Source organism: Strix uralensis, chromosome 2, assembly GCF_047716275.1.
Source record: "Strix uralensis isolate ZFMK-TIS-50842 chromosome 2, bStrUra1, whole genome shotgun sequence".
NCBI classification, from domain to species: Eukaryota; Metazoa; Chordata; class Aves; order Strigiformes; family Strigidae; genus Strix; species Strix uralensis.
In genome coordinates this window covers 78,449,156-78,465,996 of record NC_133973.1, presented here as the reverse complement: position 1 = coordinate 78,465,996, position 16,841 = coordinate 78,449,156, and the positions used below count along the sequence as shown (strand labels likewise).

Genomic DNA, 16,841 nt, shown 5'->3' with positions numbered 1-16,841 from the left:
AATGCAATATAGCATTCAAGACACAAACTAGCCATAAACTTTAATCATCTAAAGTACAGTTTTACTTAAAGACAACAGTATCAGCCCAAAACCTTACTTGCAGCAGAACAACGGAACAGTAATTAAAAAAAAATAAAAAATAAAAAGTTTCTGACAGAGTCTGTGGAAATTTCAGGTAACTTAAATTGAACTGATGGAACAGGAGGTGTGGAACAGTAGTTCATGAAGAGATGATTTAGAAAAAAGGGGATTTTCGGCATTAAAAAACCCAAAAACATAGAATCACAGAATGGTTAGACATTGGAAGGGGCCTCTGAAGGTCATCTAGTCCAACCTCCCTGCTCAAGCAGGGCCAGCCAGAGCCAGTTGTCTCAGGACCATGTCCTGGCAACTTCTTGAGTATCTCCAAGGGTGGAGACACTACAACCTCCCTGGGCAACCTGCGCCAGTGCTCTCTTACCCTGACAGTGACAAAGTGTTTCCTGATGTTCAGAGGCAACCTCCCGTGTTTCAGTTTGTGCCCATTGCCTCTGGTACTGTTGCCGGGCACCACTAAGCAGAGCCTGGCTGTGTCCTCTTTGCACCCTTCCTGCAGGTATTTATACACATCGATGAGCTCCCCCTGAGTCTTCTCCAGGCTGAACAGTCCCAGGTCTCTCAGACTCTTCTCATAGGAGAGATGCTCCATCCTCCATCATCTTCATAGCCCTCCACTGGACTCTCTCCGGTATGTCCATGACTCAGGACTCCAGGTGTGGCCTCACCAGTGCTATTCAGCTGTTCAGAGGGGAAGGATCACCTTCCTCAACATGCTGACAACACTCCCCCTAATGCAGCCCAGGACACCATTAACATTCTTTGCCACAAGGGCACATTGCTGGCTCATGTTCAACCTGGTGTCTACCAGGACCCCCAGGTCCTTTTCTGCCAACTGCCTTCCAGCTGGGTGGCCTGTAAAACATTTACTGGTGCCTGGGGTTGTTCCTCCTCAGCTGCAGGACTTAGCGCTTCCCTTTGCTGCAGTGCCTTTCTGTCATTTGTAACTTCTAAAAATGTTTTCTGATGACGTAAACTAATACTGTAGCACCCATAATAGTAGAGCCACAGGGTGAGAACCAGAAACAAGTCATTGCCTAATTGGGAAACAAAAGGGGCCAGAAACAGCCCAGAAGATGGAGAATATATATTAGCAGAGAATGGTGCACCAGAGCAGAGGAAGCTGAGGAGCAGAAGGAAAGATACATTTTAAGTGCAACACAGACTACAACTGTGTGTAGGAACCACTTTGTTTGTTGGTTTGTTTTAAAAACACAAATCAAACTCATTTCAGTGGAGTCGGCCAGAATTGTACCCCTAAGGCAAAACAACTTGTGTAGATCTGTATATAGAACTTGCAATATGATTAAATTTATTAGCTATAAAATGTTCCATGAAACTTATCTATTAAAGTTATATCCAAAACCATTATTACAATATTTGGAAAAAAAAAATCCTCTGTAAAGCTGTTGTGTATCTCTGCATAAATGTTCAAACAACTTGATACTCAAAAAAAATATTATTTAAGAAATAGATTTTTATTAAACCCTGCCTATTTCTATTCAAGTTAACAAAACCCTAAAATCCAAGAGTTTTTTCCAGGTATGCTGTGCCTAACAAAACAGTTACATGCTGTACTGTAAATACATAACAGAATCATGAGGAAAAAAAAATAATCTTTTCTTTGGCACTTGCTACTGACAAACATTTTACCAAAGCCCTTAACTTTTTAAAATAAAGAAAAGCACATAAAAGTAATGTTATAAAGGTCAAACAAAAGCATCTGGAAGGGTGACTGAATTTAATACAATTCCCACAACAAAAATCCCACACAAGAAGCTATGCAAAACATTTTACAGTGCATGTAAGCACAAAATGTAACTGAAATGAACTTTAATTTTATGCTGTCATTACTTTGACATGATTCAAGGTTGGGGTTTTTTGTGTTTGCCTTAAAATTTTCTGTGATATTTTTGATAAATATTTAATGTCAACTAGTATTTCATGTTCTTTTCAGAAATATTTTTAAAATTCAGCTTCCTGCCCTTTAAAATCTTGTTCACTGTTTTTGCAAGATGCAGCGTGTCTAATTGTTCCTCTACATAACAGCTACTTAACTACATCTGACAGAAGTTACCTGTATTTTAAAAAAACCCATTTGCTATCAAATACAGAATATCAAATGCAGAATAATTATAATTACCTGAACCACTCCCATGCACGAATCTAGAAATATTGATCCTTTAGGTTCTTTTGATATTTTCTCATCTTTGTAGAAATTGAGATTATAGGATCCATCACCAAGTTGGATTAAGTGGAAAAATCTTCTTTTAAATGACTAGCAAAAAGAAAGGAGGAACGAAAAACAATTACAACACTAGTACTAATCAGCTTCATATTACAAAATCCCTAAGTGCTATTTTCAGAGTAGGTCATAGAAAAAAGCTTTTATTTACACATAACCTAATCAGTAGCCTCAGAAAATAAAACAGAAATGAGTTTAAAAAAAAAAACTTAAAACCCTGCAGCAAGATTGTACTATATTATTTGAAAGCATTCTTGACCCATTGAAAGGTATTTAAAACTGACTCTACAATATTATAGATCATAGATTTTTACGGTTATCACAATAAATATAACAAGTTTGTTTATAAATAGAGGCATTCTAAAACAAAAACTCATATTACATACTCCCTTTTCTAGTAATAATACACTAGGCTTCAGTTAAGAAAATTATTTAAAACACTGGACTTCTCCCACATACTGGATTTTTAATGCATTTTTTCTGATTTAAGTAGAAAAAAAGGAAAGTAAGATTTCACAGATATAAATTACATACAAGCTTCCTTCTTTCATCCCACACTATTTTTTTTTTTAAAAGAAGTTAACCATGTACAAATTGACTTTTCAAAGGCACAGTGATATTTAATATTGGTGTTCAGGTTTTACCACGGTTAAGACATTCTTAAACCTACTCTCATTGTCACACTGATTGCACTATTCATGTTGCCTTTGTACAGCCATCCTTGTTTTGTTATTCCACCCTTCTGAGACCCAAGAGATGCCGCATCCTGGAGATGAAGAAAGGGAGATGGGGGGAAGAAAAAAAAAAAAAAAAAAAAAAGGTAATTTTTTGCATCACAAAGTGTATTTATCGAAAATTTCAGAAGTCATTTTTAAAAGATGGAATAGCTACGCTCTCAATGTAATGATAACAATTTACTATGAGTACCTGCTGAAATTCTATATCTTTCTAGTTCCAATTATTTTATTTAAAGACCAGGGATGAGATTGACCTCATCTAACTGTTGATAAGTAACCTGGCCACTTATATAGGCTTTCTCTATGGCCAGCAGGATGATCCAACTTCTAGATAGCTTATTATTAGTCAAGACAAACCGCACCAAAACAGAGAAAGAGAGAAAACTCAAAACATTTACTTACATTTACTTTGTAAGCTTTTTCATCTATTCTAATCATCCAGTGCAAGAATTTTTACCAAAAAGAACAATGTAAGCTCATGCTTATCCAAAACTTTATTCAAGATTTCTCAAACCATGTTGCTTTATATGTATTACTTCAAAGACATTACTTAAGAATTTACAGAGAACTAAGCCTTGAATGCTTGAATTTGATCTGCCCTTTTGCAGATCAGAATCAAAGCTTTCTAAAGAGAACAATACCAAACTTGGCAGTAATGGCAAGTTCACAAACAGCAGATCCAATGCATGCATCATCACACATCACACACACTGCCTGTATACCACTTCCATCTGCCAGTAGATGAAACTTAATAACTATATCAAAACCCAGAGGATGTTCACAACTACCAAAAAGCAGTGCTCTACTATCAAAACCAATCAAAATGATAGATTTATAATTGCCACAGAATAAATATTAAATCACTAGTTCAAATAATATTTTAAAGTAGTACCAAGCTGACTCTACCATGGTTTCTATTTGACGTAACCCATTTTGACACAACAAAAACATTAATGAATTAGATATGTAGGAAAATTTTCAACCATCTAGAGGAGAAATACTCCTGGTAATTTATTACCCAAACATTCAAAATTAATTGAGTATCCAGTTGAAAACAAAACCACAGAACTTCCTCAAGTGCCTCAACTACTTTTTCTACTTCCTTTTCTCAGTTATTAAGAGAACATACAATAAAAAGTGATTACCTATGGGGTACACAGTCTTTAGTTCAACAACTGAACATTAAAACAAAATTTTGTAATAATATTAGTTTCTGGAACTAAATCAAGGGACATTCTGTGAAAAGTTACTAGTTAATTTACTTCCATCTTATGTAGTCTGTCTAGCTTGCATATTCATATGCACATGTGAACTTCAAAAATCTGCAAACAGAAGGCAAAAGATGCATCAATCTGTTCCTTCAAAAATTCTAGTCAGCTTGATTCTATGGAAGTTAGGCCCAGTAAGGATGACATGGTCACCGACTATCAGAGCATCTGATATAACGCTCCAAAAGCATAGACCAGAAATACTGAGTAAATTTTCACATGCCCCAGTGAGTCTCACTGTCCAAGCAATACAGTCTACTTGTTTCATATTTTCAAGTCATTAGCACCCATCCCTGTTCTATTACCTAGATAACCATTTTTCTTTTACAATAATCAAGATACAGAGACAGCAACTTAAACCACTGGGTTGCCAACTATGATTCTCCACCTCTGCTAGCAGAAGTTATCCCCAAGGAAAGGATGATTTAAAACCACCTTTGTAAGCGTAAGATGGTAAATTATTGTCAAAACCTGGCACAAAACAACCAATGCTTTTTGTAATTTCACAAACCAAACATAGGACCACCTGACATGACAAGAATTCCTTTATTACTCGTGTTAACAAAAATTACAATTTAGCTCTATTAAGACCCTTTTTCCAATTCCAAGTCTCTGAGGTGCATTGTTTCCCAACTCTGTTGAGCTACATGCTGTTTTCTAACAATAAAAGTGACTGTCATTTGGGTCTCTCTAGTTACACCATTTATTTCTGTCAGGCAGAATTCCTGTCTACAGAGCCAAAAAGCTACTGAATCTTTCCAGCCAACCATCTGTTAATACAAAGGAACCCAGAACCTAGTTGCTAACACACAACTTTTACAATGAAAACATACTTCCTGTTTCCAACTGGTAAGTTAATTTCCTTACTTTTATTATTACTGCTCCACACTGTGCTTCACTTTTTTTTTTAATGATCTTTCCCACAAACTCAGCTCCAAAATTTACTTCCAACAGCAACTGTTTCAACAAAAACAATTCCTTTTCTTGATCCCATACCCCAGGCTGATTTAAAAATTCCGTTTACAAACATCAACCTGATGGCCTGATAGCCTGAATTAGTTTTGGAAAGGTAATTCTCCCCTTTTTAACAATGCAAAATTAAACTAATCTTTATCTGGCTTTCCTCCAATTTTTAATCACTTGCAGCTTTTTGTTTTCTATCATTCTCTCAGTAAATCAGTTTTCTTAAAAAAAAAGCCACCAAAACAAACAAAAGCAAAACAAAAAGACCACCAAACAACTTTTAATCTAAGATTTGCATATATGCTTTTTGGCATACAGAGATGTTAACAGTTGAAAGAAAAACCTCTTGCATTAATTCTTCTCTTGAGGAAAGAATTTATGCCCCCCCCCACCCTATTCCCATTACACTCCCTTTTCTTCCTAGCATGCTTTTTTCTTGTGTTTATAATTTAAGTTCCTCAAAGAGTAGCAAACCTCCTCACCAGTGACTGTACCTCTGTAAGAGATATGACATTCCTGTGTGCTCTAACAGGAAATTGGGCAGAAGGAAACAGGAAGTTCTCTCCACTTATACTTCCTAGTAAAACACATGCCACCTGATAATAGCCAAGCCACAGTTTTTCAGTGTTTAACTAACTCCAGCCATAAGTATTTTTCCTAGTAACAATCAGTCAGTTATATCTCCATTTAGTTTTTTTCATGTTTAACTCATCAATTTTTAAAAGACTTCTGTTGTCAGGAATATCGCAGTAAATAATGCCAAGTCTTTTTTATTTCGGTATATCAGAAATCATTATTATTCCCATCTTACTAATAGGAAAATTTGGATACAGATGCATGAAATTATTTGTCCAAATATCACAGTGCAGATTAATAGCAGCACTGGAGAAACGGCAACCTGAGACTCTACCTACTCACATGCACTCCCTGAACTACTTTTTCACATTTAATCCAGGAAAACTTGTAAGGAACTACTTTTATTTCACATGTAGCAGTTCTGAAAACAAGGACTTTAGAAGCAAAGTAATTGTCAAAGGGTAAAAACAAGAAAAAATAATTTTATTTTAATTCTTTTCTGTGATGGAAGAGTTCAAGTACTTGTAAGAAAAGAAAACACTAGCATTTAAACAATGTTTTGAAATAGGGTGTGGTAAAAATTAAATCACACAAATAACAGAAGCAGTTACTGAAAAACGTCTTTGAGATTTGAAATACACTTGAAAATTGCTTGAGGCTATAGATCTCTGGTTTCTCTAAGCCAATGACAAAAAAGAAAATACCTTAGAGTTTTAGTCAATTTTTTTAGCATTTGTTTCCGTGATGGATCTCCAGGTCTTACTCTATACTCAAATTTGTGACAAACTAATTTTAACTCACACTGTAGGCTATACTGTTATGCACACTTAAGTGTGTGGACTGTCATGTTGGAACAGATTCACCTATGATTTTATTCGACTGTGTGATTAAACTGTATGAAACATTTCTCTATGTATACTCATCTACACAGAAACAGTATAAGACAAGACAGATTTTATGAAAGCTGAAAGATTATACGTCACCAAGTATTAAAACTTTCATTTCACCATCTATCAAAACTTGTTCTACTCACATGACAGATCTCAGGAGTACAAGGCTATTTGAAAGCAAATAGGTAAAATAACTACATGTTTCCCAATCAGGCTGTTCAAGCTAATCTGTTTTCATTCACTGACATCAACACTTAACCCAACTTGTAACTGCTCCTTACCCAACATTCCTTACTGAAAGGAAGAGAAAGTAAAGAATTGCTATTATCTCACCTCATCTTTATCTGCTTCTTCATCCACTTCATATAAATGAACTGGAAGCTTCTCTGATTTTGTCCCTTTACTAGGAAAGAAAACACTTCTAAAATACTAGAAATTTTGTGATTAGTTACATATTTTATAGCTGAAACAATAAAGATGTTATTTTCCTAACTGAAGAGGAAAAACCACAAGAATAACTGAGTAAAAGCATGTATTTTTCATGAAATATATTTCTTAGCCAGCAGTTTTCCTAATCTGAACATCTGCCCACACTCTTTTGTTCTGCTTGTCACTGTCCTTATGTGTAACTGAAGAGAACCAAGTGCCTTCTCACTCGCTGCACTCCTAATATTTTAGGAGCAAGAATTCATACCTGCAACCGTTGGCCCCTTCTAGGCCAATGCGTTTATTTAAATTCCTGTTGACTATCATGGTTTCTCTTCAAGGCAAGTAAAAAATAGGTATTGACTTTTACAAAACCTGTGAGTATATCAGAACTTTTCACAGGGAAAGCAAGTTATTTCTTAACTGACAGATGCAGGAGAGTAGGTAGGGAAAAGACATAGATCTTCCAGAGTTGTCGGATTCAGAGATTTCAGCCACTCTCAGATATTTTTAAGGGTCTAATCTCTATACTCTCCCAACAAAATTTTGAAAAAAGTTGGAAAAGATTTCTCTAGCAGATGGTTCAGAGAGTCTGTAATTGACATATGTCCTGGTTTAGCTAGGATAGGGTTAAGTTTCCCCAGCAGTGGGGGGGAAGCTCTAGCTGGGTTATTCAATACCATGCTGACATCACATTCTGGCGCCAAAGCGTGGCAGCATGGGACAGTCGGTTAACACGTGTGTTATGCCATCGCTCTGTTCTCACTGCTGTATGGGTAGATATTTTGCTCTGTTCATTGTTATCACTGCTACTGTTATTGTTTGTTTTGTGGCTGTTGCACTGTTGTATTAAACCTCTCCTTATCTCAGCCCCGGGGCTTTGTATTTCACTCCCTTTGTGGGGGAGGGGCAGCAGCCATGTGGTCTCAGACCCCGGCAGGGACTAATCCACCACAACATAATTAGGCTTTTGCTTTGAATCATCCTGTGAAAATCTGCACTAGTTCAAACACTTGCTCTAACCACCTTGGTTAGGTTCTATTCCCTAAGCTCCTAAAGAGTTCCAAAAGCTGCGTTTGAACTTACAAAACCAGGATATCACCATTTTAGTTTCATCTAAACTTTAGTCTGTTTTAGTTACCATACTTACATTCACATTGTCAATGATACAATTTCTTGTTTTGACCTGCCTATTAATAAGGCAGTATTATTATGCTATTTTTCCAGAAAATGGTTTAACAAGATTTTACGCCTTCAAGTTCATCAATATAAATTCCATCCAACAAATCTTTATCACCTCACTGACTACTAAACATTGCTATAGCATTTCAAGTTACAGATTACATGTATTAATACATTTCTGTAATAAATATATTTATATTAAATACAATTAAAAGTTCCTTCACAAATTCAAAATCTTTATTATACCATTAGATAACATACGTACTTTGGAAGCTGTCGAAATTCTCCTGAGTAATCTTCATATCTATAGTTAACAACATGCCAGTCTGAATTGTAGGTTTTGATGCACTGTTTTAATGAAAACCAAATATCAATATTAATTGAAAGAGGATTAAGAGTATTCCCTAGAAACACACAGAAAAAAAACCTCTTAAGATATGGCTGTTTATGAACTACTACTGTTACATATCGATCTCTGAAATTTCTGTATACTTCCCTTCTTTTGTAATATAGTCTAGTGTAATATGGCTTTTGAAACAAGTGATGTTTCAACAGGACGTTATCATCTGCTAGACATGTATTTTATAAAACCAGTAGATGGTGAATACGCTCAGCATCTGGATTAACCATCTTCCATTGTCTGAAAAGTTAAAGCAGCATTTTGCTGCAGCTGAGAACATGACTGAGCCTTCAGAAAACTCAGCATTAAAATATAGATACATTATTAAAATAGAATATTCAGTTTCACACATACTGATACAGAGAAAATAAAAACATCTTTTCCTTAAATTTCTACTTCTAGTGCAATTAAATTAATATTTAAACTGCATGCTTGAAGCTGTTGAAAAGCAATTATGTCATTAAGCTCTGGTCTAGATCACAGGAAATACCATTTTACTCCACCCATATTGCTACAACATAAAAGTACCAATTTTTCTTGGCTTTGACCAAAATAACATGAAACTGACAAAATCTGTTCCCAGAAACCATAGAGTACAAAGCTTTATGTGTTACATGAACAGACTTAGATGTACACAAACTTAGCATCTAATAATTATAAATATTTTATTTATATTTCAAAATATAAAGTTAATACTTGCCAAGCAATTGTTTCTGCAGAAACTCATTAAACTTCATGAATTGCCAATAACACTCCTCCTTCCTTGTCTACCTTCTTCAATTTGTCTTAGAACTGCCTTAGAAGACTGTCATGATAGATGGAACCTGAAGTTATGGACTAAATGAATTCACTATACACATTGGAGGAGTGGCCCATAGACTAAGGGAATGATATTTGTGTGTATACATCAAAAAAACAGGAAAAGGGATGGTGAATAATTAGAATATATTGGAAAACAGGAAACCTGAGCATAATGTAAATGGTATGGAATAAAGAATGGATACTGTTCTGGTTTTGGCTGGGATAGAGTTTATTTTCCCTTCTTAGTAACTAGAATAGTGCTGTGTTTTGGATTCAGTATGGGATTTGATATGAGAAGGATGTTGATAACTCACTGATGTTTTTAGCTGTTGCTAAGAAATCAAGGACTTTTCAGCTTCCCATGTCCTGCCAGTGCACAGGTGCCCAAGAAGCCGGGAGGGAGCACAGCCAAAGCAACGGACCCAAACTGGCCACTGGAATATTCCATATCATACAACATCATGCTCAGTAGGTAGAGGAAGGTTGGTCAGGAAAGCAGGGCGGGGCAGCTCTCTCGCTTCCAGGATTGCAGTTTTGGGATCTTGGTTTCTCCAGGGTCGCTAGCCAGGAACAGGCTGGGTATCAATCAGCGGGTGGTGAGCAATCACAATTGTGCATTACCTGTTTGTACTTTCTATTATTGTTATTATTGTTTTATTTTATTCCAATTATTAAACTGTCTTTATTTCAACCTACGAGTCTCCCTATCCTTAAACCCTCCAATTCTCTCCCCCGTTCTCCGTGGCGTTTGGCTGCCATCTGGGTTTAAACCACAACAGTTAGGTTGTATCACTGTGGATAAATCACTTTGAGGTTTGAGCAAGATTCAGCTATTTGGAGCTCCTTCAGTTTTTTTGGAATTACAACAGACATTTACTTGTTTCGATGTTAAAATATCATCTTAAAGTATATCAGTAGCAAACCAGTAGATAATATATAAAAGACAAAAATTGTAAACCTCACAATCCTAAAAGGCTTCAACAAGACATTAGATGAAATGCAACGCCACAGTCAGAACCAAGGGAATGTCAACATAAGCAAAGCAGTTATGAGAAACTTTAGGTCTGAGGATGTTTCTTCTACATGTACCATACAAATTGAGCTGTCATAATGAACTCTGGCCTCTGCGAGTGTTAGTTCTGAATACCTCTGTTGCAGCAAACTGTGCAAGACTATTTTGAACAAACTATGAATGACTGGTGTGAAACATTTTATCAGGAAAAACAATTTACAATGATTCATTCCAGATTTACTATTGCTCCTGATATTATGTATGGAAATCACGCATGGCCATGGGAAAGCCAAAAGCATAAAGAAGTTGGGGGAGAACCATCTGCAAAAGCCAATTACACAAACAAAATAATTCAAAGCTATCCTGTCATCCTTATTTTCCAGCCACCAATGGAAAAAATACTAGGTTTTCCTGGAGTTTTTTCCTTGAAATCATTGACAAGTAAATGGCAATACATATACCTTTTTTTAAGGGCTATTTTTCCTGGTTTTTAAATGGCAAATGAAGCAGAAGAAAAACAATTCAGGTATAGTACCGTTATTACACACAGCCACATGCAATTCCAATATTACCTCAGTTACAAACAAACTTTGAGCTTCCTTCTCTGCATTTTCAGGAACTGTTGAACGAATGTATCGACTCTGCCGCTTCAATAATGCTGTCTGATAAACAACAAAAACAATTAATGAAACTTGCCATTGAAGGAAAGATGACACATTATGGCAACACTCAGTTATATCACTGTAAGACAGAAGCTCAGCAGAAAACATCCTGTGAATATGCCGCTTCAGAATAGCCAATTAATGCAAATTAACGAGGGTCTTTTACTGATTCTACTTTCTGAGCAAGTCCCAGAGATTTAGGATAGTAGCACTATGTGCTGAGGTTTCAGAGAAGGCCACAGCAGAAAGGACATTTCACCAAGTCTCACAGCCAAGGAGTACTTGCAGCTTAAAACCTGATGGAAGACAGATAGTAAATCTGTCTGCCATCAGTGCAGACTGCGATGGATATAGTTTAAGATTTCCAAAGTGCTTCTGTCGCAAGGTTGAATTTGCTAGTGAGACTTGATGTTACTTAGGATCTGGGAATGTATAACCAATTTGAAATTAGATTTCCCATTTTACTTATCTCAGGCTAGAAGGTATTTTCATGTTCTTGACAGTTGGCTCTGTTTCTGAGGTTAAAAATGTAATATATTTTACTGGTGTAAAATCTGGCATGCAATTTTCCGAGTCATCTTAGTTCCCTTCCCCATGCTTTAGGGCAAAGTAATAGCAAGATGTCCAGGGTTGTTAAGACAAACATGCTTGTAGGTGGCACTAAAGAACTGCTGAAAGAAAGACAAGTATTTTGCAGTGGGGTGTCTTAGCACAATGCGTACTTAAGTATTTAAAATAAATGTATAAATGTGTAGCTATTGTGGGCCTTTTTCCAGGTCACAGTTTATACAAAAGTTTATACATGCTGCAAAGTATAAATCAATAAAATTAGTCTTTAGTTTTATCAAGATGAAAAATAAGTATGTGTAACTTTTTCATACACAAAATATTACATAAAAAGAAAATCCCAAACCAACTCACACTTGAAGAAGTAGTTCTCAAAATTATTCACTTCATTTGAGGAAATAAGGTACCAACACCTACATTTCTATAGCAAAATCATAGAATCACAGAGTGGTTTGGGTTGGAAGGGACCTTAAAGATCATCTAGTTCCAACCCCCCTGCCATGGGCAGGGACACCTTCCACTAGATCAGGTTGCTCAAAGCCCCGTCCAACCTGGCCTTGAACACTTCCAGGGAGGGGGCATCCACAGCTTCTCTGGGCAACCTGTTTCAGTGTCTCACCACCCTCTCAGGGAAGAATTTCTTCTTTATAATCTAAATCTTCCCCCTTTCAGTTTAAAACCATTACCCCTCTTCCTATCATTAGACTCCCTGATAAATAGTCCCTTCCCATCTTTCCTATAAGACCCCTTTAAGTACTAGAAGGAAAACAATGGCAGATCTTAAATTTCCAGTGTTTTCTCTGGTGTAGGAAGGTATCTTCCTCAGCAATTCTACACTGAACAACAGGTCCACATGCAGGTATTTTAGAGGAAAAAACTAAAGTAGATGAAGGTGAGAGACAGAAGCCAGCCAACACACAATGTTCCTCAAGTACATTTGACCTGTCTTCAGATATGTCCATTTTGGTTTGTTATTTCTCAGTTTTTGCCATTTTCCCTCCTATGTTTTTAACATGGGTGTTTTATATTTTTCTCTCTGCTTTGGAGGCATTCAAGAAGTTTCTATCATCTGATAAGGTTGTCTTCCTGCTCTGTGAATTTGGCAATCCCCACCTAGTGACAATGCTCTTATTCTATACAAGTTTCAACAGCTACAATGAACAGAGAAAGTACAAAATACTGCTGCTGACACCACATACTCGCTGCCAACACCTGTTTTAAAAATTATCTTCTTCTCCTCAGACACTCTTTGCAGAGTTGGCTGTTGAATACGAGCTAGTAAAATTTTCCCCCAAAACCACTTTGCCCTCCACGTCCCTTAGGATGCTTGAAATTATGGTTATTAACAGTTGATTATTCAAAATATTGGGAAAGGAATTTTAAAAAGCTGCAACAGTGTGCAAGTGTTTATATATATATTTTTATATATATATAAAACTCTATATAACCAATTAAGGTTATTAATGAAGTGTTGTATCTTACTGGTAAAATAGGGACTGTGCAAAATGCAGCAAAAATGGGGAGAAAAGCATTCAACAATCACATACCCAGGCCATCCTTACTTCAGATGTTACACAGAGGTAAATGATCAAGAAGCAGTGACAGAAATTGTTTTAAAATAGTTAATGGAAAAGATGGCATGCTGTATGTTAGGTCATGCCCTTAAAGCTACTACGTGCCAGAAGAGACTTATAAGTTGCATGGAAAGTGTCAAAAGCTGTATTATAAGGTAATTTCCAAAGAAAATTGAAGTCTTTATTTAGAATAGTTGGCTAAAGACCAAAGGAAAAACACAAAATAGTTTTTAAAAGAAAAAAGTCATAGTGAAATTTCTTTGAACATTTCAGAATAAGTTATCGTGTTTTGACCAGTTTACTTCGTAAACTCTAAATACCTCAGAATCACAGAATCATCTAGGTTGGAAAGGACCTTGAAGATCATCTAGTCCAACCATTAACCTAGCATTGGCAGTTTCCAACTACACCATATCCCTCAGTGCTATGTTGACCCTACTCTTAAACACCTCCAGGGATGGGGACTCCACCACCTCCCTGGGCAGCCCATTCCAACGCCTAACAACCCATTCTGTAAAGAAATACTTCCTAATATCTAGCCTAAACCTTCCCTGGCACAACTTGAGTCCATTACCTCTTGTCTTATCACTCATTACTTGGTTAAAGAGACTCATCCCCAGCTCTCTGCAACCTCCTTTCAGGTAGTTGTAGTGGGCAATGAGTTCTCCCCTCAGCCTCCTCTTCTCCAGACTAAACCACCCCAGTTCCCTCAGCTGCTCCTCATACGACCTGTGCTCCAGACCTTTCACCAGCCTCGTTGCCCTTCTCTGGACACGCTCGAGTAATTCAATGACCTTTTTATAGTGAGGGGCCCAAAACTGAACACAGTAATCGAGGTGCGGCCTCACCAGTGCCAAGTACAGGGGTAAGATCACTTCCCTGTCCCTGCTGGCCATGCTATTTCTGATACAAGCCAGGATGCCATTGGCCTTCTTGGCCAGCTGGGTACACTGCTGGCTCATGTTCAGCCGGCTGTCAATCAACTCCCCCAGGTCCCTCTCTGACTGGCAGCTCTCCAGCCACTCCTCCCCCAGCCTGTAGCGCTGCTGGGGGTTGTTGTGGCCCAAGTGCAGCACCCGGCATTTGGCCTTATTGAAACTCATACACTTGGCCTTAGCCCATTGCCCCAGCCTGTCCAGATCTCTCTGCAGAGCCTCCCTACCCTTGAGCAGATCAACACTCCCACCCAACTTGCTGTCATCTGCAAACTTACTGAGGGTGCACTCGATCCCCTCGTCTAGATCATCAATAAAGATGTTAAACAGGAGTGGCCCCAAAACCGAGCCCTGGGGGACAAACCGAGCCCCGGGGGACATGGACTAACAATTCATATCAGTTCTTCTTTAATATGTAGCTTCTCTGAGGTGGTAAGAGTTACAAACTGAATGCGACACTGACCATGACTACAGAACAAGACATTAAAACATTTGTTACAAAAATCTTGCCTCTGAATTCCTGCAAGTATTGTTACTAATCATATGAAAAACACACTTATTAAATTACATTTCAGTTATCTGACTGCATTACCTGAAAAAAAAAGTTACCCAAATTAAGCATAAATATTTGTCTCCAGTTTCTACCAAATAATTTCAACTTTAGCACAAATTCAATAGTGGTATCAATCTACCTCTTCGAAACTACATAGCTGCTTCTGTAATCTACCAAAAATTGTAGAAGTGGTATCTAGTGCTGAAAAGTAAGTATTTTCAGTGTCATTTTAAGTGTTAGTTTTAGGGCCATGCTGGTAACAAAAAAGCCTTACTCTTAATGTCTTTGTAAGTTAACAGGGCTTGGCTTCCTTTTTAGGCAAGTGTTTTTTAGATTGTAAGCAGTTTAACCTAAGAGCAATGAAAACCTTCGTAAAAATAAAAACTGAATGTTCTAAGAGGAAATGGTTTGAACACGTTTTTAGACAATGGTAGGAATTTCCACCTACAAACTGTTCTAAGTGCATATACAGGTAGTTCAAAATATTCTAGCTCACTACTTTAAATTCATCTTCTGGAGGATGAGGACAGCACCAAACATTTAAGCCAAGGCTTACCAAGAGCTGCCCACACATTGTGTGACCACAACAAATTAGGAAAAAGTAATTTAAAAAATATATGTGAAGCAGAATGTCAAGTACAGAAAACATGTAATTATTTAAATGATTCAAGTGATATTGTCAACCATATCAAGACTAATGGTTTCAAACCTGTAAATATGATTATGGAAAACTGCACAGGGTTAAAAGGTTTAACCTGCAAATAAAAGAACTAAGCACATAAAGGGATTTCTGTTGCCTGACTTAGTAATATTTTCTTAATACACTGAATGACAGATTTAAATACATTGTGTTGTTGAAAACAAGCTAGATAACTCAAAGTAGTATTGGAGGGTCATGTGTACAATAAAAATATTTGGACTTTGGGCCAGCAAATCTTAGAAGGAAAAAAAAATTTGATAGCATAATAATAAAGTTTGATAGTACAAACCAGTCTTCATATAAATCAAACTCTGCCAAAGGCTATATAGGCGTAATCCAGAAAATGGATGCAGATATTACACTGCTGAGGTATAAAGAAACAGGAAGTCTGACTATGTTCCAAAATTGTGACTAACTGAAGGAAAACCTCTGATGCAACACACTTTAGTGACTGCCTTGATGAAAATCTGTCCATAGAATCTGAACAAAAGATGACAAAAGACATTACAGTTTGTGAACAAAATTGAGCCATATCCTTTAAAGGATCAGACTGAGAGCTATGGACCAGCTTCAGTCATACAGGCCTGAGGTTAAGAATTGCAGAAGAAGCCACTTGAAACAGCAATTAAACACTTCAGACATCCCACAGACTGCTCAAACAAAATGCCTTAGGATATTCTGGATAGGTTTGTTTCTTCTCTATTGATAATTCAGAGATATTCACCAGAATGACCCCTGGTACATGAACTAGTCAATTGGAAAAGAGGACGCTTAGCGGAAGTATCCTTGATTCCTCTTGATCTGCAATACTGAAGAGCTCCACGGTAGAAGGGGATCAGGGTGGTATAGCCCACTCATGTCCTTCAGTCCCAAAGCCAATACCTAGTGTAAGGCATTATCATGAGTGATCTAGCATTTGAACCCTCGTATCATTAGATAATGTTATAAGCAGTTCAACTTCCTTTCATAAAAAGTCTTACTTGCAGTCCTTCAAACTCTCACATGTGGCTGAGAACACATGAAGCCCAAACTACGCTCTAGATATCTGTAGCTTGTTAAAACCAAAATTTTTACTCAGTGTGGGAAGGGTACAAGTACATTTTCACTGATTCTTACATGAACAACTGAAGTACACAGACTATATTAAAAACAGAGTCCAAATGCACTCAGGTAAATAACAGGACAGAGAGAATTAATGGAAAACTCAACACATGTAATTTATGGGACTTTATATGCCCTTCTGTAGAAATACAC

General features: G+C 37.0%; 1 protein-coding gene across 14 annotated transcripts in view; it reads right to left on the bottom strand.

Annotated features, from left to right (window-relative positions):
- DOCK9 (dedicator of cytokinesis 9) overlaps window positions 1-16,841 on the bottom strand; it is a 136,402-nt gene that overhangs the window by 82,692 nt on the left and 36,869 nt on the right. For all 14 annotated transcript variants that reach the window (XM_074859371.1, XM_074859384.1, XM_074859374.1 and 11 more), the window contains exons 3-7: window positions 11,169-11,258; window positions 8,649-8,731; window positions 7,109-7,178; window positions 3,012-3,107; window positions 2,240-2,374 (exon numbers count right to left, since the gene is read on the bottom strand). In XM_074859371.1, the coding sequence (XP_074715472.1) occupies window positions 2,240-2,374; window positions 3,012-3,107; window positions 7,109-7,178; window positions 8,649-8,731; window positions 11,169-11,258 (474 nt within the window). The remainder of the gene's footprint in view (window positions 1-2,239; window positions 2,375-3,011; window positions 3,108-7,108; window positions 7,179-8,648; window positions 8,732-11,168; window positions 11,259-16,841) is intronic.